The sequence below is a fragment of the Balaenoptera physalus genome, assembly GCF_965194825.1.
Source record: "Balaenoptera physalus genome assembly, chromosome: 10".
NCBI lineage: Eukaryota > Metazoa > Chordata > Mammalia > Artiodactyla > Balaenopteridae > Balaenoptera > Balaenoptera physalus.
The window spans coordinates 5133909-5159423 of record NC_138889.1 but is presented as its reverse complement, the minus strand read 5'-3'; the positions used below and the strand labels follow the sequence as shown (position 1 = coordinate 5159423).

Below are 25515 nucleotides of genomic sequence, written 5' to 3'. Positions count from 1 at the left end.
AGGTGGTACACATCAGCTACTGAAGAGAAAGACTTGCTCAGGTCTAGAACGAATTAGGTATGAGATGCAAGGGGGCTGCAGAGTCAAAGGCGATTCCACGGTTTTGAGCCTAGGAGAACAGTAATATTATAAATGGAGAAAACAGTGCAAGATGGCAAGGCTGGGAAGGAAGTTCAGGGCTTGCTGATGCAAAGCAGGGGTTTTTATTTTGTTTACTCTTGTTTCCCAGCACCCAGAACAGTGCTTAGCATATAATATGTGCCCAATGATATTTGTTGACTCTGTAACGCCAGTAGAACACAAATGGAGAAGTTCCCAAGCAATTGTGAATGCCGAAGTGGCACTCCTTCATGATGCCAATGCTAGGAAGGCAGATTTACTTACTTGAAGCCACAAGATGAGTTGCCAAGAAAGTGTAGAGAATAAAAGGAGGAGGCTGAAGAGAGAGCTTTGGGAACCTTGACTTTTAGGGGCCAGAAGGTAGGACCAGAATCCAGGGAAGGCGGACATTTGAGGACGGGATCAATCGGTATCGGATGCTGCAGATGGGTGAGGGAGGCTGGGGACAGGTAAGAGGGCACTGGGTTGAGGAACTCAGGGGGAGCTGGACTCGGCCACAGCACGGCCCTCCTAGCGGCAGAAGAGGCAGCTGCTGGCCTGCAGCGAGAGGAGGGCAGTGGCCAGAGCGGGAGGCTGAGCCAGGGGCGGTTCTGGGTTTTGTTTGGGTTTGGAGGGGTTATAACTGAGACCTGGATGTGGAGCAAGGTGGGGAGAGATTGAAGATGCAGGGGGGAGGGAGGGAAAGACACCAAGGTGGGCCTCTAGGAGGCGGCGTGGAGGTCGTCTTCCAGCGGGAAGGGCCACTTCTACTCGAGGAGGAGGGCGGGGCGGAGGGATTAAGTTTCGCAGTTGTTGTTGGGTCCTTCCCGCCCGCCTGTTCCGTGCGGAGGCACAGCGCGGACCGAGGGCCACCCCCAGTGAGGTGGCCACCAGCTCTTCCACCACGTTCAGGCGGTGGCCTCGCTTTCCCGCTTCTCGAAGGGAGGAGGCGGTCCCGAGCCCGGCGGGATGGGGGTGGGGGAGGGGAGGGGAACGGAGGGGGGAGGGGGAGGGGAGAGAAGGGGAGCGGGGGGGGGAGGGGGGAGGGGAGGGGGACGGGAGGGGAGGGGGAGGGGAGGGCCCGGGCCCGGGAAGGTGCGGCGGCGCGGCGGGCGGGGCGGCCCGGAAGCCACACCCTGAAACTACCTGTGCGCGACAGGACGGGCCCGGCAGAGCCTCTGCGGCCAGAGCGCTGGGCCTGAGACCGGAACCAGGCCCACCCCGCGCCCCGGCCCCGCGGCGATGGCCTGAGCCGCACGGCCTCCGGGACCATGAAGAGCGAGCGGGAGCGCAGGGGCACAGGCGGCTCCGGGGGCCTCGGCGCGGGACTCAAGTACACCTCGCGGCCGGAGGTGGGCGAGCGCGGGCGGCGCGAGCGGCGCGGGCGCCTTCGGGGCGGGACGCGCGGGGGTCCGCGGCCGGGGGCCTGGGGGGCCGGGGACCGGCGGGCCCGGGGGCTGGGGGCCGGGGGTCCCGGGGGGCGGGCAGCACCGCGCTCCTCTCGGCCAAGGGAGCCGCTACGCTGCCGGTTTGTGGCCGCGGCGCCGACCCAACAGGTGGAACTTCCTGCTCGGCGGGCTCCCGGCCGGACCTTCGGTTCCAGCCTCGCGGCGCCCGCCCCGGTTCCGGCGGTCCCGCGGTCCCCTGTCCCGGCCCTCCTGCCCCTCGGGCCTTTCCCTGGCCTGGAAGCGGGCTCATCTCGGTCCCTGAAGAACTCCGCGCTGTCCGTGCACATCGGGAAAGGAAGCAGCGGCGCAGGCTCTGAGTGGGTGATTCGAGCCGGGGAAGGGATGTTTCCAGGGGGCTTTGGAGTCCTAGCGTCTTCGGCCTCTGCAGGAATTTGTTTTTGTCTTGCTGGTCAGAAGGCAGTAGAGGACCTGTGCAGAGGGCAACTGGGAGACCAGAGCTTCGGTTGCCATGGAGCCTGGAGCTTAGGACTCCAAGGTGGGGCTTGCTTGGGCTTCTCCGAGGGGGGCGTGGAGCCCTTTGGGAAGGTAACTCTGTGGGACAAGATATGAGAACCTGCGTCTTGAGCTTTTTGGAGACACTGAAGCAGGAAGCTCTCGTTTGGCAGAAAGAACAAGGACATCTTAAAAGATCTTAAAAACGAACATTGTCTTACCGTAGAGAGGCGGGAATGGGTTGTTAGCTGCTTTATTGATGGCTGCACCTAGGTGGCAGTGCCCAGGCAAAACTAGCAGCCAGGGCTCCACCTCTCTGCCAGCGGGGACCCCGGTGTCCTGGAAGGCCCGCACACTGAGTGGGCGCTGAGAGGCAGGGGCTGTTTCAGGAGGGAGAAATGGATGGTCTGCCTCTCCCTTTCCCCCGGGATCCTGGGGTCAGTAAGCTCCTCTGCTACCCCGCACTACAGCCGTTGCTCCCATGCCAGGCCAGATTTTGGAGGTCTCTCAAATCAGTCCCTTTCTCCAAGTGGCATCCTGACTGAGGGAGCTTGCAGAAGGCCAGATTCTGGGGCTGCCGTGGTTCCCTGAACCACAAATATCAACTGAGGCTGGGCACTCTTGTCTTCTCCACTTTTCCACCCCCTTTGCGGAAGGAAGTGTGGACTCAGCAGCAGTCTGGAGGCTGAGGTCTGTGTTCCCACTGAGTGTCTGCCCTGCGGGAGGTGGATGCAGCTGGGTGGCCGTCTTCTGTGGCTTCTGTTTCCTTTCCGTAATTGCCATGTTTGTGAATCCCTGATAATTGCCTATTGGGGCTCTCGACTCCTGCCTCCTCAGCAGAGGGCCTGCTGTTTGGTGTTTGTTATTTCAGGACTGTTTTTCTTCCCTCCCTCCACGTCACTTGTTCTTCCTCACTCCCCTTCCTGGGACTGCCTCCTGCTGACACTGGGAGAGCTGGGTCTTCCTGGATTCGCCTCTCACCGCCCACGCTGCACACCGTCCTCTGAGCTCCCACGGAGCTGCCACCCGTCAGCCCTCGCTTCCTTCCCCCTTCGTCCCTGCTCATTTCTCACCTGCCCTGAAGCTCATCCATTCTCCTCTGGGCTCTTCCTTCCACTCCGTTTCTGCCGTTTTCCCCCGCATGGGTCACTCTGTCTTTTCTCCTGCCAGGCTCCATTGAACCCAGTCTGTACCTCGTCCTGAGCTGGGCTCTCAAAGACAAATAAGATATGGTTGTTTCTTCCATGTCCTGGCTATTGTAAATAGAGCTGCAATGAACATTTTGGTACATGACTCTTTTTGAATTATGGTTTTCTCAGGGTATATGCCCAGTAGTGGGATTGCTGGGTCGTATGGTAGTTCTATTTTTAGTTTTTTAAGGAACCTCCATACTGTTCTCCATAGTGGCTGTATCAATTTACATTCCCACCAACAGTGCAAGAGTGTTCCCTTTTCTCCACACCCTCTCCAGCATTTATTGTTTGTAGATTTTTTGATGATGGGGAGGGTGGGAGGGAGGGAGATGCGGGAGGGAGGAGATACGGGAACGTGTGTATATGTGAAGCTGATTCACTTTATTATAAAGCAGAAACTAACACACCATTGTGAAGCAATTATACTTCAATAAAGATGTTTAAAAAAAAAAAGATATTAAGAGAGAGAGAGAAAAAAAAAAGATATGGTTGTTTCCCTTAAGGAGCTTCCCCTCTTGAGACCCACGCTGAGAGTTGTGTGCGAACATTAGACGTGACTCACTCTCCTGGAGGAAGTAGCCTGCTGTGCCCAGAGCTCCTGTCTGTCTCTCCAGGAAGTCTTCAAATGTGCCCCTCCACTCCGTGCTTTCCCAGAGCTCTCAGCCTCTGGGTCACCCTGCGGTGTTTGCAGTCAGGGTCTGCAGGCTCTCCCTTGACTCGTCTTCTGACTGGGAGGGGCAGCTGCTGTCCCTGGGTTTGTCCTTGGCATTAGCAGGGCCTGGCTGGATCCTGCTGGGCCTCACAGGGGCACTGCTGCTTTTGAGTTCCTTGCTCCTGGCCTCTTCCATCCCTGCGTGGCTGGAGAAGGATTCTGTTTGATGGTGCTTGTACCTGGCTGCCTCCTTCCCAAGGCTGATGACTCTGGCCCCTGCCCCACTTCTACCTGTTCCTATTTAGTGGGAAGTGGCCACCTCTGTGTTCCCCATCGTCTCCGGAGCCCTGATGTACGTGTTGTGTCTGGGGACTGTGTGAGCCCTGCCTGCGTGAGAGCAGGGGCACAGATGCCAGCTCTTGTGGCTGTTAACGAGAAGTGGGAAGCCTGCCTCACCGGGTGTCCTGGCCCCTGCTGAACCTTTGATGGTGGCTAGGAAGCTGCTTTGAAGGAGCTCTTGGTTCCTCCTCAAGTCAGCATTGCCCTGGGTAAGACTCAGTATCTCCTCAGCAAGCAGAGACCAGGATTGAGAAGTCAGATGTGGTGGGATCAAAATCAGAGGTCGTAGGGGCCAGGCTGTGCCGCTCTGGCTATTCAGAGTCTCATCTCTTTGTTAATTGGTCAAACATTCACTCATCCACATAATAGCTATTTATTAGGTGCCCACCGATGGAGCATGTGCCAGGTGCTGGGCAATAGCCCTGAGAAAGAGCCCAGTCACATGGTCCCTGCCTTCAGGGAGTTGAGTTCTGCATGATAAGGACTGGGTTCTGGAGAAGCCCGCGGACCACTTAGGAGGGATGTCTAACCCAGGCTCGAAGGGCCAGGGTGGGTGAATTGTGGCCAGAGCCATCTGTGATGTGGTGACAGGAGTATCCAACGTGGAGCCAAGACCTGGTGCTGCCGCTTTCCCGCCAGGTGATCTCAGGGATGTTACCTAATCTCTCTATGCCTCAGTTTCTGTGGCTATACAATGGAGATGATATATATGTTAACAGGTTTTTTGCAAAGATTAAAGGGAATACCTTACATGAAAGCCCTTCGTGAGTTGCCGCCTGGTGTACAAGTCACACAGTTTGAATTTCTGAGTTGGAAAAGCCTCAAGACAAACTGTAAGGTGATGTCGAATCAGCAGGATGCATGGGAAGAGGCTGAGAACCCAGGTTGTCAGGATGCTAATTGCGCAGGTGTGCGGCCTACCTGCTGAGCACAGGGAGTGTCTTCGAGGGGTGCTGGGGAATAGCATCCCAGCCATGCAAACCCTCTTCAGTTTCCATTTCTCTCCCTTTACTTGGCCTCTATGAGGAAGGTCCTCCTGTGAAAGGGAAATGGGTGCTAAGACCGGCTACACATCCCTTTCTCCCTCCCACCACACAAAACAGAACTTCAAGCACTTCTTCCTTTCTCGGTTCTTTGAGCCTGTGCTGGCCTCTCCGGAAGGGGAAGGCCCTGTTCTGGGAGCTGTGTGCAGGGGTGAGGAGAGAGCAGGGGCGCTGGTAAGCAGTGGGAACTAAGACAGGGACCTGGGTGCTGTGAATGGACAGGAAGCCTGCGGGCCTTATAACACCCTTCCCTCCACCTCAGTCCTGGGAGGACTTGGAAATCCGTGGCCCTCGTTTAGGACACGGGAAAACTGAGGGTAAGAGAAGACAACACTAGCTTGACAGCTGCCCAAGGAGGAAGCCCACGTCGCCTGCTACCCCTGGGAATCACTCGGGCGTGGGTTTGTCCAGAGCCGGCTCCTTGGTGAGGGCGCATCTCACCACAGGCTTCCCAACCTGGCCTCTCACTGCTAGCTGCGGCCTGTGGCCGCCGTGGTTCTGGAGTCCCCTGCTGCCAGCTCGTTCTCTGGCCTGTGGTTCTGCCCAGGCTGTTGGCTCCTGTCTCTCCTAAGAGAGAAAGTCTGTTCTTGGAAGAGGAGTGAGGGTGTGACAAGCCCCCAAGGAGCCCAGGTCCCAAAGATGTGGCTTCTGACCTTGCTCACTGGCTACTACTGGAGCGTTTAGAATACTGATAATCATCGCTGGGTTTATTGAGCATGTACCGTGTATTGGTGTTGTACCTCTTAGAGTAAGACTATTATTATCCTTTTATAGGTGAGGAAAGTGTAGCACAGAGAGGCTAAGTAACTTGCCTAAGGTCACAGCGAAACAGTGTTGAGATCAGGATTTGAACTCAGGCCGTCTGGCTTCACTATATTCTACTTGGACTGCTGCAGTGCAAGGCAGGGCTGGCAGCGCAGTGGGCTCAGGAAGGGAAGAATTACTAAGGGTAAGAGTTGGTTTGATTTCGTAAGAAAATGGATTTTCTCTACTTGGGATTTTCTGAAATGCCTGGAGCTTAGCACATTTATAATAACCATTTGGTAGTACAGAAATGGGAAATGGGAACTTCCAAGATTCTCATGGAATTCTCACCCTGGCTGGCAGAGGTGAGAAGGGTATTTGGGGTTTGCTCAGAGCTCATGGGCAGTAATTGCCCTTTTTTCTTTGCTAAGAAATTTTTTTTAAAAAATATTTATTTATTTATTTATTTGGTTGCACCGGGTCTTAGTTGTGGCACACGGGATCTTTAGTTGCAGCATGTGGGATCTATTTCCCTGACCAGGGATCGAACCCGGGCCCCCTGCATTGGGAGCGTGGAGTCTTAACCACTGAGCCGCCAGGGAAGTCCCACTAAGAACTTTTCTAGAAGCAGATTCCTATGAAAATTCTGTCTTGGAATCTCATATTTTCAGAATGTGCTTATTCTGTCCAGGCTTAGCAACAGAACCTTTAGAAACCTTGTGATAGTTGGCTAACCAGTCAGAATCTTGGATCCTTTGTCTCTCTGAGTTGGTGGTGATGATGGTGAAAAGATGGAGAAGAATATGATGACAATCATTTCTACCCATCACTAAATATTAGGACTTCAATTTATTCTCTTTCTTTATCCTCACAGCAACTATACGCGAAAAACGCCTAGTTTACAGATGACAGCACTGAGATTCAGAGGGCTTGCATAATGGCCCAAAGGCAGAGGCACAGCAAGAGTTCAAACCTAGATCTGTGCAACTTCAAAGCTTATAGCCTTAACCGCAAAACCATTGTACAGTTGTATTCCAGAGACAGGGTGATTGATGCACATCCCCAGCAAAATCCTAGGACACATCGTTCAACAGAGTACTGAGAACCAGGTGCCAACATGAATCCACTAAAGACCTCTCACACCAGACTCGTCTGGTTTCTCCTCTTGATGAGGTTACTCACCTGATAGACCAGGAGACCGGCTGGAGATGGGATTTCAACAGGCTTTGAAAAATGTAGCTTTGTTTTTACTACACACACAACTAAAAATCATAATGGGACTCATCAGGTTGTTTACGTTTTGCATGACTCTTTCCAGTCTTTGCCACATGCATGGGTTTTATCTAGTGTGTTCCTGTACATGTACTGTTTATATTCTGGAAGGCATATCAGCCTCCTATCTGATGGTCACGCTGGAGGGCCAGGGACTGGAGGAGAGTCTGGTCTGGAGGGTGGTGTCTGGCTGAGCAGCTGGGCCTACGAGGGTCCCCTCGTGCATCCAAGTCCTTTGGGGCGGTGGCCTCGGGGCTGCCCCTGATTCCCTCCTGTGTCATTTCTTTTTTTTCTTTTTTTATAAATTGATTTATTTTATTTATTTATTTTTGGCTGCGTTGGGTCTTCGTTGCTGCGCGCGGGCTTTCTCTAGTTGCGGGGAGCAGAGGATGCTCTTCGTTGCGGTGCCCGGGCTTCTCATTGCGGTGGCTTCTCTTGTTGCACAGCACGGGCTCTAGGCACGTGGGCTTCAGTAGTTGTGGCACATAGGCTCAGTAGTTGTGGATCGCGGGCTCTAGAGCGCAATGTCAGTAGTTGTGGCACATGGGCTTAGTTGCTCCGCGGCATGTGGGATCTTCCCGGACCAGGGCTTGAACCCGTGTCCCCTGCATTGGCAGGCGGATTCTTAACCACTGCGCCACTATCGAAGCCCTGTGTCGTTTCTTATCTAGTAACAACTCTGATGAAGTCTTGGAGGTTTGCTTCTCAGCTCTGTCGATGACACCCTAGTGGGAGGGAAAGGCCAATACCTCGGATGACTTAATCATGAGTCAGGAGGACCTGGGCTGCCTGCAGGAGAGACTGCTGAGAATAGCACTGTGTCCGGCTGCCTTAGGGGTAAGAGCACCACCCTGACAGCAGACGCAAAGCCTCCATCCTCCCACAGCTGGGACGTGAGGAGTCCGAGGGGCGAACAGGGCACCACAGCAGATCCAGAATTTTGAGCTGACGAAGCCAGGCATGTAATGGGGCTCCCTAAAATGTAAAGTAAAAACTTTTCCCCCTCCCCGATATTTTTATTTGTTTATACTATTTTTTTTTGGCTGCACCCACGAGGCATGCGGGATCTTAGTTCCCAGACCGGGGATTGAACCCGGGCCCTCAGCAGTGAAAATGCGGAGTCCTAACCACTGGACCGCCAGGGAATTCCCTAGAGAGACATTTTAATAACTTGGTATTGCCTATGCATATTTTCTAAAAAAAGTTGCTTTCTTTTTTCTGATTATTAAAGTTAGAAAGGATTTTTTATTTTATTATTATTATTTTTTAAATTTATTTATTTATTTATTTTTGGCTGTGTTGGGTCTTCGTTTCTGCGCGAGGGCTTTCTGTAGTTGCGGCAAGGGGGGACCACTCTTCATCACGGTGCGCGGGCCTCTCACTGTCGCGGCCTCTCTTGTTGCGGAGCACAGGCTCCAGACGCGCAGGCTCAGTAGTTGTGGCTCACGGGCCTAGTAGCTCCGCGGCATATGGGATTTTCCCAGACCAGGGCTCGAACCCATGTCCCCTGTATTGGCAGGCAGACTCTCAACCACTGCGCCACCGGGGAAGCCAGGAAAGGACTTTTTAAAGTTGAGCAATACAGAAATACACACAGTGAAATTCCTCTGAAATTCTCTTCCCCAGGTTTTATAACCCCTATAAATAGTTTAGTTTCTATTATCCCACAGTCTTCTATGCATGAACTAATACTTATGTGGATATTAATATATATGTGTACACGTATTCTTCCCCAAATGGAATCATGATGTCATTCCTATTGGGCAGCTAAAGACATGGTTGTAATGAATTAATTCATCACACGTTTATTACAAATCTTAACCCATGCTAAGATTGTGGGGCAAGACGCAGACCCCTCTCCGCTCCCCCATCCTTAAGGAGCAGATGATTGACTTTGAGAGACTGAGAGACTGGGATGCGGGTATGTTTGGGGTGATAGGGAAACTGGAGGATGTCACCCCACTAAAATGGTGGGGCAGGGGCTTTCCTTGGGAGCATCTCAGAGGAGACACCTAAGCTGAGTCTGGAAGGGTGGGAAGTGCCCAACAATTTGACTTTTTTTTTTTCATTTAATATTGTATCTTAGAGAGTTTTTCCATGTTATTTCCTACTCTTTGAAACACCGCTCTTGCTGTGTAAACTTTCATCAGGTGGATCTGTCATTCTGTATTATTATTATTATTTTATTTGTATTATTTGTGTGTGCTAATTGACTGTGTTATTGGACAATTGATGGAAACAGAGTGATGGGGGAATAAGGGAGGAAATTGACGAACAGCCCTCATGGGGACCTTGCTGGGCAGGCCCTGTTTGGATTATGCTGTTGAATTCTGGGTTCCATGTCTGAACGGGAATGTTGCTGCTGTGCAGATGGCCAGAGGTTCAGAAAACACTTTGAACCGTTGAGTTGAGCATTTTAGCCAGAGAAAGAGCAGACCCAGAAGAGTATTTCAGGAGCCTCCCTGAGCTGGAGGGATTAGGCTGGTTCTGTCTCAGTGCTAATGTGCGGGGCTATTGTGATGCCGACCACCCTCGGGGGAAGGGAGAGCTTTGTAACGCTTGCCCTAACTGAAAATACTCTTTGCCCCAGAAAGGGTGGCCCTGGGAGGACGGAGATGCAATGACGTCTAAACTGTTTCGGCTCTGAGAATCCGATCCCAAGGACACAGTTCTCTCCTCTCTCCCGTCCTTTGACTTCTGTGCACAGGTTGTAATCGTGGATTGGGGCCTCCAGGCGCCCTCCCCTGGCGACGGGGCTTTCTTGTTTGCATATTCAGTGCTTTCTCCCAAACAGCTAGATTTGTAGCTGAGTGAACATTCCTGGGAGCTACTGAAAAGGTGGAAGAGGCGTTTCTGAACATAGTCAATTCCTGGAGGCTGGTGTGCTTTGGGTGTTTCCACTAACTTCTTCAGATCCCTGGGTCCAGCAAGGCAGCTGTTAAAAAAGGCTAAAAGGTACCGTGGAATACTACTCAGCAATAAAAAGGAGCAAAGCATTGATGCACGATGCTCCAGGGAATTTTGCTGAGTGAAAAAAGGCAGCAATCCCAAAAAATTCTATACTGGGTGATCCATTTATATAACATTTTTTTAAAAATTTATTTATTTATTTATTTTTGGCTGCATTGGGTCTTCGCGGCTGCACGCCAGCTTTCTCTGGTTGCAGCGAGTGGGGGCTACTCTTCGTTGCCGTGCGCGGGCTTCTCATTGTGGTGGCTTCTCTTGTTGCGGAGCACGGGCTCTAGAGCACAGGCTCAGTAGTTGTGGTGCACGGGCTTAGTTGCTCTGTGGCATGTGGGATCTTCCCGGACGAGGGATTATCTAACATTTTTGAAAGGACAGTTTTAGGCTAGTGGCTGGCGGGGCAGAAGGGAAGTGGGAGGGATCCTTGCGTTGGAACTGTTCAGAATCTTGACTCTTGGTGGTTACAGGAACATACACCAGTGATTAAATCGTATGGAACTTAATAGTTACACACAAAAGAGTACAAGTAAAATGGGAACTCTGAATCAGATCTGTGGGTTATATCAATATTGTGGTGTTATAATGTAGTCTTATGAGATGTTACCACTGAGGGAAACTGGGCAAAGTGTACAAGGGATCTTGGTATTATTTCTTACAACTGCATTTGAATTTACAGTGATCTCAACAAAAATGTCAATAGCTAGAAAAAGCACTAGCCCATGAAATCGGAATGTGGGCTTGGTGAAAAGTCAAGAAGAAGGATGAAAAGAAGTTACACGGTACTGCCTTCACCTCTGTCTTGTTTAGTTTCTTTCTTGTTTAGTTTCTCGTTTCTTAGTTTCTTAGTCTTGTTTCTTGGTTCCTTGTTTAGTCTCTTTCCGGTTTAGCTTCTGGGGGAACCTGCGTGGTTGTGCCCCTGCGGGCAGATACTTCTGCTCCCGGTCAGGTGACGGGGGCAGGAGAAAGGGGCGTGGCTGCCCCAGGAAGATGGCCTCTGGCCAGAAAAGACAGGGCAGGTGCAAAGTTTGTGGGATCAAAGAGACTGGCTGGGTTTGGGGGTGCTGCTCTGTTACACAATCTTGGAGCCCATCTGAGATGGAATTCTCTGGTTGGAATTACAAAAGAGGTTGTGCCCTGGGGGAGCATTTAACTGAGGACTGGGAGAGGGTGAGACCGGGAGGGCCTAAACTTAGATGCCTCGGTATCGGGTATAGCAGGTGACTGGGTTGGCTGACACCAGAGAGCCTGGGGGGCTATCAGCAGATCCCTGGGGTGTGGACTGAGCATTCTCTCCCCTTCTAGGCATGGACACAGGTCTGGAAAGTTGCCTGGGGCCTGGCACCTGCCTTGGGTAGGCTACCTAATTCTGGCTAGGAAGAGAGAAGTCCTTCAGCCCATCAATCAGTCAGGTTCTAACCCTGGGCAAGGTCAAGGGAAGAGGGTACGGGGTAGAGAAGCAGTACAAAGAGGAAAGTGGGGCAGCCTGACCTCCTAGGACTGCCTGTCTGCCCTCTGTGGCTGGGGGGTATCATTGATGCCAAGGGTCTGAGGGAGGTGAGGTCCCAGGGAGAAAGACTGTGGACCAAGGTGGTCCTTGAACGCTTCCTGGAGGTGCTTGGCCCTGGGCTGTGTCCTCAGGGACAGGCTGGGCTTGGGAGGTGGTGACAGGAGCAGAGCCTTTCAGTGGCAGGATGGCGCCAGCCTCCTGCTTCCTTACAGCTTTGGGGGCCTCCTGGCTGGGGTCAAGGTTAGCACCCCCAGACCAGTGTTGAAGGGGTGGAAATCCACCAACTCCAACCCCTCATAGAAGAAAGACGAGGCTTGTATCCACGGAGTCTGGTTGCAGGTGGTGTGGTGCCAGTGCCACAGTGGTATGGGCCGGGGGGGGGTGGCTTGGGCAGTGCCAGGAGTCGGGAGGGGACACAGACACGAAACCTGCAGGAGCTCGACGCCGGCTGGCAGAGAACCACCGGGTCCCGGGCCGACAGTGCCCGCGGTCGGCTGAGTCAGGGCCCTGGGGCTTTCCGTCCCGCTCTGACCAGGTGTGCAGAGTTTTGGGTTATTTTATTTCCTTCAGTCGGAGCTATTGGCTCTGGGTCAGCTTTCTGTTCTCCTTGGACTCACAGATCTACAGGTAATTCTGGATCCTCCTTAGGGCCCCGCAGCCTCGCCCATTTTCCGGCAGGTCCTTCTTCAGGTGGGGCAGCTGAGGACAGTAACGAGGTTGAAGGGCAAGGGTGAGACGTCAAGCAACAAGAAGGCAGAGGGCTTTGGGAGTCCATCACCAGCTGACCGGCCTTGGCTGGCAGTGTGTATCTGCAGAAATCTGCTGGCAGCCTCCGGGACTTCTGGATGGTGCTTATAACCTATCGTGGGAAGGTCCTGGGCGCAGAAGCCAAGTCCAGCCCCTTGCGCAGATACCTTGCATCCCAGGTGGTTGCTTAAAATAGGCTGACTGAAACTGACACGACCCAGCTGGCTCCTGTCACTGCGGCGGGGGGTGGGTGAGCCAGGCCAGCAGCCCCCTGGGAATGGTAGGCGGCAGCGCATTCTCACAATCTAGTTCTCAAGAATGACCTGGGACACAGGTTAGACTTGCGGACCCCAGGGCTCTGCTCCTGCCGTGCTGCGTTGGAATCTCCTGGGGGAGGGGCTGGGGAATCTGGATGCTGAGCAAGCACTGTGCTTCTTTTATTTATTTATTTATTTATTTATTTAATTTATAATTTATTTTTATTATTTATTTTTAATTTTTTGACTGTGTTGGGTCTTCGTTGCTGTGCGTGGGCTTTCTCTAGTTGTGGCGAGCGGGGGCTACTCTTCGTTGCGGTGCGCAGGCTTCTCATTGCGGTGACTTCTCTTGTTGCGGAGCACGGGCTCTAGGCATGCGGGCTTCAGTAGTTGTGGCACATGGGCTCAGTAGTTGTGGCTCGCGGGCTCTAGAGCGCAGGCTCAGTAGTTGTGGCACACGGGCTTAGTTGCTCCGCGGCATGGGGGATCTTCCCGGACCAGGGATCGAACCCGTGTCCCCTGCGTTGGCAGGCGGATTCTTAACCACTGCACCACCAGGGAAGTCCCATCTCTTATTTATTTTTTATCGTTATTTTTCATGGCTAGGCAAGTCTGGAGTATGCTGGAGTGGTACCATCAATGGGAGTTTCCTGTTTCTTGAGAATCTGGCTTCTTTTGGGATCAGATGCCCCGGGCTTGTGAGTGGGTGGATTCCGACATGGGTTTCTTTTCCCTTCTGCTTTGTTGCTTCGATCATCCTGTGATGAGCAAATCAAGTGTCCTTTCTGTGCTCATAATTTCGCTGGGCCAGGACTGCTGTGGCCACAGGATAGGTGAAGTCGCCACCCTTGGGAGCCTGCATATTGGCTGCACGCTGCCCACAGCCTCTTGAATTTTTTTGTGTGTGCTGACTTAACTGGAGAGAGTCCGTCTAAGTACAGGGTCCCTTCATCACCAGCAGCTTGAAGAAGGGGCCTTTCTCCAGTTTCACCCCTGGTATCTCAGTGCTACGCGTACTGTTCTCAGCGTCTCCCGGGATGACACAAACAGTGTAAAGTTTTGGAATCCACTCCTTGTTCTGTCGTCTCCGGTGGCCTTGAGCCCATGCTGAGTTTCTGGGGACTCTGGCCAGGATCTGATTCGAACTGGCATCGGGGAGTGGCCACGAGAGTCATGCTGGCTTTGTCTTTCCTCTTGAAAAGAAAAGCATCTTTGAAGTGCCGTGGAATTGGCCCTCACCTTGGAAAACCACTGCAGGTGCTGAGACTGTGCTTTCTTGCTTGAACCATCTCATGGATATTTTATGGTCCTCATGACCACGGTGGCGGGATGACATCATGGAATTGAAATCTGTCCCAGCTGGTGGTGGGTACACCGAGTCACGGAACCGGTGAATGGAGAGTGCCTGCCACCAGTCCACGGCAGAGTTGGACGTGGCACATGAAGCCAGCCACCCTTGTCTTAGTCTCAGGTCGGTGTCTCCAGCCAGTGACATCACCTCTGTCCCTTGACCTTGATCCTCTGCTGCAGAAGCACATCACCAGACGTCACGTGAGGGCCTTTCGTGGCCCCTCCCAGGACTCTCGGCCACCTCTTCAGTCTTCAGCTTCATCCCCTGCCTTCCCGGCAAATCACACCCAACCTTGGCCAAATGAGGAACAGTCTTTAAAAAGAGAGCCTGGCATGAAGATTTATTTCTTCTCCGTCTGCTTTGACTGAAATCTTGTGCAGACTTTTAGATCGTTAGTATTGTTTTTGCTATTTATAAACGTGAACACTTACCGGTAGCTTTTCTCCCATGAGGACCGCACTGAGCTGCCAATGCCACCTTCCGGCTTTGGATCTGCTGGTCCCTGGAGCCGGTGGGAGAGCGGGCCCTGGTGAGCGAGTGGCCGGTGCCAGGCCATCAGTGTGCGCTTGGGGAACCAGGTAAAGGGTCCTCGCCAGCATGAGGATTCTGCGGTTGACTTGGACACAGTTTTGCTTGCTAAGCATTTAGCTTTCAGCCCTGGTGAGTTTCGTACTTAACAGGAGTAGGGTGACCACAAAGGTTTTTCCTATAGCATCAAATAAAATATGCCTTTTCCTTTTTACCTTCTATAAATTAGTTTTTTGGACAACCACTGACCTTGGGGAGGATATGCGTCATTCGCACTAGTGTGCTTAAACCAGCAGAAAGTATGATATTTTCCAGGGCTTATACGTCTCCCCTCCTGGATTTTTGGACGGTACTCCCTCTATCCCTCCAGGAAGTTGGGTGGGGATGGTGGTGATCTGATTTGCCCCTGCACCCCACCCCTTGGGTTCTCCCCCTTTGTCCCTTTGGGGCTTCACTCTGTGTGCACCCCTGATGCCTGTCTGTCCTCCAGGAAGTCATCCCTTGCTCTCTTGTCTGAGCTGGCCTTGAGCCAAGATCTAAGTCGAGCTGGCCAGGGAGAAGAGGCCATGAGAGTTGCATGGCCTCTCTCTGTTTGTGGTAGGCCAGCACCTGCTTTACAACACTGTGTTTTGTATGTGCACCTGTAAATGTGTTACTTTTACGAAAGAGAGGACAGGCGGAGGCAGGCGCCAGCATCCTCCCTCTTCTGTTGGCTCTGCAGCCTGTAGAGAGACGGTTATGTGTAGGGAGAAGGTTACGTTTTCAATTAAGCCCGAACGGATGGGAGCTCCCTGCCACCTGCTCCCGGGGGCTACCCAATCCCGTGCATCCGTGAAACCCCGACGAGGGTTGGTGTGGCTTGTCCCGCTTTGCTGCTTTACTGGATTCACTCCCTTTGTGACTTTGGACAGGTCACTCCCTGTCTCTCAGCCTCAGTCTCCTTATCAGTGAAAGGACTGGGTTAGGCAAGATGATCTCTAATATGCGTGAAAATGGAGCCAAGAGTAGGGTAATAAAAGGAAGTCGTCTAGTTACTGATTAAACAGCATCTCTGGGCTGAGTGGAGCCTGGTATTCACAGTGCAGGGACGACCAGGGCCTTGCCTATGAGCCGGCGCCACGGCTGACAACTTGCTCCATGGCCAGGCTGGGGTGGCCCTTGGCCTCCGCTGTCCATGCTGTTGGCCACCTTCCCCTTCCCAAGGAGTTTGCTTTCCCATATCCCAGAATACTTGCTCCCTGAGTCCTGGAAGCTGACCACAGGGAGGTAGAAAATCAGGATCAAATCTGGAGCTGCCGCCCAGTGACTGTGTGATCTTGCAAGGTCACCATTTCTCCCTGCCTTTCCGTAGAACGGCAGTGAGGGCACCAGTCATGCATGATTCCAGGATTGTTGTGAGGCTTGGGTAAGAAAACAGTTGTGAAATTACCCTGTACATTGAAAATAAACATATTAAACTATTATGTTACATTTCTTCCAACACATATAAACATAGACACACAGGGACTTGAGAGTCTGCCTGCCAATGCAGGGGACACGGGTTCAAGCCCTGGTCCGGGAAGATCCCATATGCCGTGGAGCAGCTGAGCCCTTGCACCACAAATGCTGAGCCTGTGCTCTGGAGCCTGTGAGCCACAACTGCTGAGCCCGCATGCCACAACTACTGAAGCCCGTGTGCCTAGATTAAAAAAAAAAACAAAGAACAAAAAAAAACTTACACAGTCTGCTCAGAGAGTCTAGCTAAAGCCTTACTGTTTTTTCATTTTCAAGTATGATTAGACAACCAAGGACCATTGGACATTTAAAGCAAACCTATAGCCTAGAAGGGCAAAGACAAGATTCTGAAGATAATATAAAAACAAGCAAGTTTGTATCCTAAGAAAGAACAAGGAGGTAGTGCATTCATAAAATAGAAAAGACTGCTCAAAAAAGAACCATCTAAGGATAAAAGTCACTCTTGGAAATGAAATATATAATTTTTTAAAATTAAACAAACATTTGGGGACTTCCCTGGTGGCGCAGTGGTTAAGAATCCGCCTGCCATTGCAGGGAACACGTGTTCGATCCCTGGTCTGGGAAGATCCCACGTGCTGCGGAGCAACTAAGCCTGTGCGTCACAACTACTGAGCCTGCGCTCTAGAGCCGCGAGCCACAACTACTGAAGCCCGTGTGCCTAGAGCCCATGCTCCGCAACAAGAGAAGCCACCACAGTGAGAAGCCCGCGCACCACAATGAAGAGTAGCCCCCCTCACCGCAACTAAAGAAAGCCCGCGTGCAGCAACGAAGACCCAATGCAGACAAAAATAAATAAATAAATTAGTAAATAAGTAAATAAATAAAAACATTTGTTGCCTTTTTAGTAAATCTCGAGATCCGGTGATGTAAGTCCTCCAGTTTTATTCTTTTTCAGGGCTTGTTGCATTTCTATGTGAATTTCAGAAGCAGCTCATAAGTTTCTACAAACAGCCTGCTGAGGTTTTGATCAAGATTGTATTGACTCTGTAGGCACATTTGAGGAGAACAGACATCTTAACTCTCTTGAGTCTTCCAATCCATGACACAGGATATTGCTTGATTTATTTCTGTCTTTTAAATTTCCTCTTACCAACGTTTTGTATTTTTCAGCGTACAGGTGTTTTGCATCTTTTGTCAGATTTTCCCAAAAGTATTTCATATTGTTGATGTTATTGTAAGGGTTTTGGGGGTTTTTTTTAGTTTTAATTTCCAATTGGTCATTGTTAATGTATAGAAGTACAATAGATTTTTAGATACTGATCTTATATCCTGCAACCTTGCTAAACTCACTTATTATTTCAATAGCTTTTTTGACTTACAAAGCTGCAGTAATGGAGACAGGGTGGTATTAGCATACAGATAGAAAAAGAGATCAATGGGATATAATAGAGTCTGGAAGTAGACCCGTGTATAAATGGACAACTGATTTTTGACAAAGGTGCAAAGACAATTCAGTAGAAAAGGGATAGTCTGCACAACAGATGATAGTGGATATCCATATGTAAAGGGAAAAAAAAGAAAAAAGAAAAAAAAAGAACTTTGATCCATACCTTACACCATTAAAAAAAATTTTTAACTCAAAATGGATTCTACACCCAAATGAAAAACCTAAAACATTAAAACTACTGGAAGAAAACATAGGAGAAAATCCTTGTTGCCTTGGGTTATGTAAAGATTTCTTAAATACAGCCACAAAATCAGAATCCATAAAGAAAAACCTGATAAATTAGACTTCATCAAAATGAAAAACTTCTCTTCTTCAAAAGACACAGTCAAGAGAATGAAAATCCAAGCCACAGACTAGGAGAAAATCTTTCAAAGTATATATATCTCATAAAAGACTTGTAACCAGAATACAGTAATAGGAAACTAAGCAAACCAATTTTAAAAACTAGGCAAAAGATTTGAAGAGATAAGTCACCAAAGAAGATAAACAGATGGCAACCAAGTATCTGAAAAGATGCTCAACATCATTAGTCAGTAGGGAAAAGGAACTTAAAACCACAGTGAGATACTTCTATTAGAACAGATAAAATGTAAAAGACTGACCACATCGAGTGTTGGATAGGATGTGGACAACTGGATTTCTCACACACTGCTGATGGGAATGTAAAATGGTACAGTCACTTTGGAAAACAGTTTGGCAGTTTCTTAAAGAGTTAAACATACAGCTGTCATACAAACTTGCTATTCCACTCAAGGTATTTGCCCAAGAGAAATGAAAGCATATATCAGTACAAGGACTCATACAGGAACGTTTATAGCAGCTTTATTTGTAAACACCCCTACCTGGAAACAACACAAATATCCATTAACAGGTGACTAAGTAGACAAATTGTGTTATATCCATTCAGTAGGCTACTACTCAACGCTGGAAAGGAATGCACTGTTAATATAATAAACATAATAACACAGGTGCATCTCATATGTTGAGTGAAAGTAGACAGTAAAGAGTACATACTGTTTAATTCCGTTTATATGAAGTTCTAGAAGAAGCAAACTAATCTTTACTGATGGGAAGCGGATCAGTGGTAGTTTGGGGACGGGAAAGGGAATCGGGAAGGAAAGGAGGGAAGAGCCAGGAGGAAACTTTGGAAGGTGATGGATAGGTTCATTACCTTGATCATGGTGATAGTTTCATGGGTGTATACATATGCCAAGAATTGTACACTTTAAACATGTACAGTTTATTTTATGTCAGTTGTACCTCAGTGAAACTATTTTAAAAATTCCATAGAAGGTTTATGAGAGTAAGTTTTTTTAAAAATCCCAAAATAGAACTAAATGACAAAGAAATGTAAAATATGAGAGAGGGGGAAAAATAGCCAGATAGGCGTGTAGAGGATGTACTCCTTTAAAAACATTTATTTTATTGGACTAGAGTTGATTTACAATGTTGTGTTAATTTATGCTGTACAACAAAGTGACTCAGTTACATATATATATTCTTTTTCATATTCTTTTCCTGGTTTATCACAGAATATTGAATATAGTTCCCTGTGCTATACAGTAGGACCTTGTTGTTTATCCATCCTGTATATAATAACTTGCATCTGCTAATCCCGAACTCCCAGTCCAACCCTCCCCCGCCCCCCCCCCCATCTTGGCAACCACAAGTCTGATCTCTATGTCTGTGAGTCTGTTTCTGTTTTGTAGATAAGTTCATTAGTGTCGTATTTTAATTTTTTTTTTAATTTTGGCCACGCCTTGTGGCTTGTGGGATCTTAGTTCCCCGACCGGGGACTGAACCCGCGTCCTCAGCAGTGAAAGCGTGGAGTCCTAACCACTGGACCACCAAGGAATTCCCATGTGTCGTATTTTAGATTCCACATATAAGTGATATCATATGGTGTTTGTCTTTCTCTTTCTGACTAACTTCGCTTAGTATGATAATCTCTAGGTCCATCCATGTTGCTGCAAATGACATTAATTCATTTTTTTATGGCTGAGTAGTATTCCATTGTATAAATATACCATATCTTCTTTATCCGTTCATCTGTGAATGGACATTTAGGTTGTTTCCATGTCTTGGCTATTGTGAATAGTGCTGCTATGAACATTGGGGTGCATGTATCTTTTCAAATTATGGTTTTCTCCAGATATATGTCCAGGAATGGGATTGCAGGATCATATGGCAACTCTATTTTTAGTTTTTTAAGGAACCTCCATACTGTTCTCCATAGTGGCTGCACCAATTTACATTCCCACCAACAGTGTAGGAGGGTTCCCTTTTCTCCACACCCTCTCCAGGATTTATTATTTGTAGACATTTTGATGATGGCCATTCTGCCTGGTGTGAGGTGTACCTCATTGTAGTTTTGATTTGCATTTCTCTAATAATTATTGATGTTGAGCATCTTTTTGTGTGCCTATTGTCCATCTGTATGTCTTCTTTGTATATTTTGGAAATTAAGCCCTTGTCAGTCATGTCATTTGCAATAGAGGATGTACTTTTAAGCTTTGGTGTTCTGAAATTTCAACATGATATCTTTTGTTATGTGTGCTTTTTCATTTATCTTTCTCACCATTCAGTGAGCCCTTTCAATCTGAAGAGACATACCTCTCTTTGGTGCTTGGAAATATTCTTCTAACATTTCTCTGATAACATCCTCTGCCAGACTCAGGAATTGGGCTCAGGTATTTATGGAAGATAGAGGTGAGACAGGGAAGGGCATTGTTAGAAATCCCCAGAGCCCCACCTCCATCCCAAACAAAACTACTCCTACCCATGAGTCCCCCATAAGGGCTGGGAAATTGATTTCTCCAGACTTGAGGACAGCAGGTGCCAGAAGGCTGAAGGGAAGGGGAAAACAGTCACAGGTCTTTTCTCTCCCATGTTCTGAATGGTAGTGGCTGGGTTTAAATCACCCCACCCAGAAGATTAGAAAACTATTCTCTGCAGCAACTAAACCATCCCATAGAAAAGGTCTACACAGCCTAGCAGTTGGGAGTGCCCAGTGAAATATCTGGCTAGCCACTGAATTGTGGCCCAAGGTGAAGCCACCTGCGGACAAGCCATGCCCACAGAGCTTCTGAACAACCTTTAGGACTTCATTCCTAAATATGAGTAAACAGCCACACATCCTCAAGCATTTGAGGAAAGTCTTCAACACGAAAGAGGAGGTCAACAACAGAGAAAAGTTACTCAATAGAAATATCAGGATGAGAAGATTTTGCCTCCAAAATTCATAAAATAAGAAAGGACTCTTGGAAATGAAAGTTTTGATAGCAGAAATGAAAAACTCAATAGAAAGATTACAAAACAAGATGGATAAGTAAAGCAGAGGATCAGTATAATAGAACTTACAGAAAGAGAAGAGAGAAAATGCAGGAGAGGACATAATCTACAAAATAATACAAGAAAGTTCCCCAGACTGAAAGATATGAGTTTCCAGATTCAAAGGGCAGGTGGAGAGCTCAGTGTAGTGAAATTTAAAGACCCAATTCAAAGCATTTACTCAAGACTTTCAGAGAAAGACAACAAATCATGAATAGAAAATAATGGGGGCTTCCCTGGTGGCACAGTGGTTGAGAATCTGCCTGCCAATGCAGGGGACACGGGTTTGAGCCCCGGTCTGGGAAGATCCCATATGCCGCGGAGCAACTGGGCCCGTGAGCCACAATTACTGAGCCTGCGCGTCTGGAGCCTGTGCTCAGCAACAAGAGAGGCTGCGATAATGAGAGGCCCGCGCACTGCAATGAAGAGTGGCCCCCACTTGCCGCAACTAGAGAAAGCCCTCGCACAGAAACGAAGACCCAACACACCCATAAATAATAAATACATAAATTAAAAAAAAAAAAGTAGAGGAATTTAAACAAAAACTCCTAAAGAAACTCAAAAAAAAAAAAGAAAATAATGGATTTGTACTATTATCATATTTCTCCAAAGCACAGTTAGAAGCTGGAAAACTTTGGAGCCTTCAAAATTCTAAGTGAAAATTATTTGAAACTTATAGTCCTATACCCAGCCAAACCATCAACAAACATGAGTGCAGAATTAAGGTCCTTCTAAACATGTAAAGTCACAAGAAACGTCCCTCTCTGGAAACTACTGAAGTATGTGTTCCACCCAAATGAAGTAAGCCAAGAGAGATGAAGACATGGAATCCAGGAAATAGGGGTTTTAACACAAGAGGGAGTTGGGAGTTCCCCGGTGGTCCAGTGGTTAGGACTCGGTGCTTTCACTGCCATGGCCCCGAGTTCAATCCCTGGTCAGGGAACTAAGACCCTGCAAGCTGTGCAGTGCGGCCAAAAAGACAAAAACAAAAACAAAACAAAACAACGACAAACCATACACACAAGAGGGAGTTGAAGGAACTTCCCAGGATGGTGGTGGAGGAAGTTCCAGACAGCAGCTGTGGGAAAGGACAGAGTGCCCCCAGGAGGAAAATGAAAGGAGAGGTTCTTTGACAGACTTTATATGTGGAAGATTTGAAGAACATTGCAGTGCTCTTAGATTGTATGGAATGACTTGGGTGTATGTTAAAAAGAAACCCAAGTAAATGAATATTCACAGCAGGAAGAACAACTCAGTTGTAGTGAGAAGGAAACAATAGTGAACAATATTTTCAAAGGCTAATAATGAAAACATACAGTATGGATATAATTTTTTTTTAAACTTTAGCCCCATAACTATTGGGAGGATGGGTGAGAGACAGAGAAGGAAGGACATCGAAATCCACCCTATCATAATAGGAAGTCAGCTGATTATATTTTATATAGATGAATCAAGAGTTACTGGCATTGGCATATTATTTAGAAATATGGAGACAAATTCCAGAACAAGCAGCTTGGAAACATTTTAAGTGCCTCTGGGCTGTGTTTTTTATTTTCTTTTTAAAAATTTATTTCTTTTTGAGATGTAATTGACATAATAAGATGTACACCATGTTGATTTGATACATTTATATATTGTAATATGATTACCGTGGTAGGGTTAGCTATGGGATGTATTTCTGTGTTTGATATTAGATAAAGTCACAAATATAACCAATTAGGAAACTAAAGTTAGAGAAACGAGTATCCAGATGTGGCAGGAGTGGGGAGAATCTTTCACAACAGTGAGTAAATAGGTAATGTTTGAATGTGACAAATCATGAAATGGCAATTCAAGCACATCATTTACAGTTATGAGGTTAATACCAAAACACCAAATCTGTAAACTTAAACATGGCCACATCTGTGGAATTTGGGTGGGGCTACTGCTTTTATTACACACCCTGTTGGAGTAGGTATGAGGCAGTTAACCCTAAAAGGGCCCAGCCCGGGACTTGCCTGGTGGCGCAGTGGTTAAGAATCCGCCTGCCAATGCAGGGGACACGGGTTCGAGCCCTTGTTTGGGAAGATCCCATATGCTACAGAACAACTAAGTCCGTGCGCCACAACTACTGAGCCTGCGCTCTAGAGCCTGCGAGCCACAACTACTGAGCCGATGTGCCACAACTACTGAAGCCTGTGCGCCTAGAGCCCGTGCTCCGCAACAAGAGAAGCCACTGCAGTGAGAAGCCCGCGCACCACAACGAAGAGTAGCCCCAAGCCTGCGCGCAGCAACAAAGACCCAACACAGCAAAAAATAAAATCAATAAAATTTTAAAAAACAATAATCATAAATGAATAAAAGGGCACAGCCCCTCCCTGGGTTTAGGGCAGCAGATAGAGTGTGTGCCAGAGGGCGGAAAAGTTGCCAACCTGTCATCGTGTGCTGCAGACACCTCACCTGCCCGCCCGTACCCATGCCCCCCTCTTCCTGGAGACCCCCTGCCATCCTGTTTGTTGGAAGTTTTGTTTGTTTTTCATGCTCTTGGGTCTGAGCCTGGGTGTGGATTCCAGTAGAGACCTGGCCTTCTCAGCTCACCTTGGGGTCCTGGACTGGGAGACTTCAGGCTCAGAGCAGAGTGACTTGTCCTGCAGTGGCACGGCAGAGCTGCTCAGTTTACTGCCTTTTTACTTTTGGCCGGTTAAACATCGGTGGAGCAAGGGTTGGGGTTAGGGCGTACAGCGCAGCTTGCCCGAAGCAATCCTGGCCCTGGGCTGGGCCCTCTGTCCCCACATCTGGACACCCTCCTGCGTCAAAGATGATTCCTGTAGCTGACAGCCTCAATGACTGGGTTCAGATGGGCTGTTCGCTTCCCTTTTATTGAAACTCACAACTCTTAAGCAGCACGTGCCTGGGGGTCCATGGAGGGGAGGCCACTGCTGCTTCCTCCTGGCTTTTCCTTCCTGGGTGGAGCTGACAGCGTGCAAAGGTTCTGCCCGAGCCGGGCTGGGAGGCTGCTGAGGCCGGGGGTTCTGACCGGCAGTGCACTGATCTCTCTGTTCAGAACATGAATGGCTTTGAAGAAGGCGTGGAGTTCCTGCCGGCCAACAACACCAGGAAGGTGGAGAAGGGCGGCCCGCGGCGGTGGGTGGTGCCGGTAGCCGTGCTGGCCGGCCTTCTGGTGCTGTCCTTCATGGCGGGGCTCCTGGCGTGGCACTTCCAGCGTGAGTGGACCCTCCTCCAGGGGCCCACCCAGGGCCGCCTGCTGTGAGCGGGAGGGAGGGAGGGAGGGATGGAGGGTGCGGTTGAGGGGGAGGGAAAGGAGGGCTCCTCCCACGGGGAGGTGATGGGGCTCAGGGCCTGCTCCCCCGGGGCAGCTGAGGGCAGCTGTGACAGTGGGGGGACAGGAGGGCGTGTGTCCCTTCCTCTGACCACCGTCCTTCGCTGGTCTCTCACAGACCGGAACATGCGGGTCCAGAAGGTCTTCAATGGCTACCTGAGGATCACGAACGAGAACTTTCTGGATGCCTATGAGAACTCCAGCTCCACTGAGTTTGCAAACCTGGCCAAGAAAGTGAAGGAGGCGGTGAGTCCCATCCCTGGGCAGAGCCCAGGCCCTGCTGTCGGCTCTGGCACGCGCACCCTCGCCCAGCAGAAAGGAGGCTCCCCTCTGCTCCCAGATGCCTGGGCTGGTGTGTGATGTGGGCTCCCGGGCACCTGGGAAGGGGGCCCGGGTCCCAGGAGGGAGGGAGCAGCCTGGGTGGGGGGCCGGGGTCATGGGCGCTCTCTGGACCCCCGTCAGCCTCCTCTCCTTCCCTCAGCTGAAGCTCTTATACAGCGGGATCCCTGTCCTGGGCCCCTACTACAGGAAGTCAGCTGTGACCGCCTTCAGGTGGGTGCTGGAAGGCCGGCGGGAAGGCGCTGCTGTGGTGCAGTGTCTGGGGCCTGCGGAGTCATGAGGCCGCGAGGGCCTGCCTAGAGAGCCAAGGCCCCAGTCCTTGTCCTGACTTTACGTCCAAAGTACTTTTGCTTTTGCTGGTCTAATTGAATCTTTATGGGTGCTGCGTGGCAGGTGGCATTGTCAGCCCCTTTCAAGTTCAGGAAACAGGCGCAAGGAGCTGTGCCTCCATGTGCCCAAGCTAGAGGTAGAACCCAGACTCCATCCCAGGCTTTTTCCCGCTCCTGAGCCTGAGCTGCACTGCCCCCCGCAACACAGCACGTCTGGTTGGGCGTGAGGCTGTGAGAGGAAAGGGCCCAGGCCTCTGGCTCAAGGGGCCAGCAGGTGGGTGGGCGTACCAGAGCCTGGGGGCCGGCCCGGCCTGGAGAAGGTCTCTTGGTGAGGCCCTTCGGAAGGCTCTTAGTCCTGCCCCGTCTTCAGCGGGCGCCTGGGAGGGGTGGGCCCCGGCGCCTCAGGCTCGCCCTCTCTCCCCAGCGAGGGCAGCGTCATCGCCTACTACTGGTCGGAGTTCAGCGTCCCCAAGCACCTGGTGGGGGAGGCCGAGCAGGCCCTGGCGCAGGAGCACGTGGTCACACTGCCACCCCGGGCCCGCGCTGTCAGCTCCTTCGTGCTGACCTCGGTGGTGGCCTTCCGTGAGTGCAGGGGCGCGGGGGCGGGCATTTGTCTGGCCTGGGGCAGGCCCTGGACCG

The 25515-nt window shown here is 50.0% G+C and overlaps 1 protein-coding gene and 2 long non-coding RNA genes across 7 annotated transcripts in view; 2 read left to right on the top strand and 1 right to left on the bottom strand.

Annotated features, from left to right (window-relative positions):
• The first annotated feature begins 487 nt into the window (after window positions 1-487).
• ST14 (ST14 transmembrane serine protease matriptase) overlaps window positions 488-25515 on the top strand; it is a 40831-nt gene continuing 15803 nt past the window's right edge. Inside the window, exons 1-6 of one of the 5 annotated variants that reach the window (XM_082476217.1) lie at window positions 1213-1451; window positions 1962-2043; window positions 23933-24092; window positions 24327-24454; window positions 24690-24760; window positions 25301-25458. In XM_082476217.1, coding sequence (XP_082332343.1) covers window positions 23936-24092; window positions 24327-24454; window positions 24690-24760; window positions 25301-25458 — 514 coding nt within the window. In that variant the 5' untranslated portion in view covers window positions 1213-1451; window positions 1962-2043; window positions 23933-23935. Of the gene's footprint in view, window positions 570-1212; window positions 1452-1961; window positions 2044-10911; window positions 10987-12146; window positions 12342-23932; window positions 24093-24326; window positions 24455-24689; window positions 24761-25300; window positions 25459-25515 lie in introns of those variants that run through there. The other 4 variants (XM_082476216.1, XM_082476214.1, XM_082476215.1 and 1 more) reach the window with 4 other exon arrangements.
• On the top strand, window positions 4151-8489 carry LOC309667644. The gene is made up of 2 exons (XR_014267874.1): window positions 4151-4393; window positions 6846-8489. It is a non-coding gene; the product is annotated as an uncharacterized lncRNA (long non-coding RNA).
• Window positions 19568-23914, bottom strand: LOC309667635. The gene is made up of 2 exons (XR_014267866.1): window positions 21481-23914; window positions 19568-21125 (listed from the first exon to the last, which is right to left on the bottom strand). It is a non-coding gene; the product is annotated as an uncharacterized lncRNA (long non-coding RNA).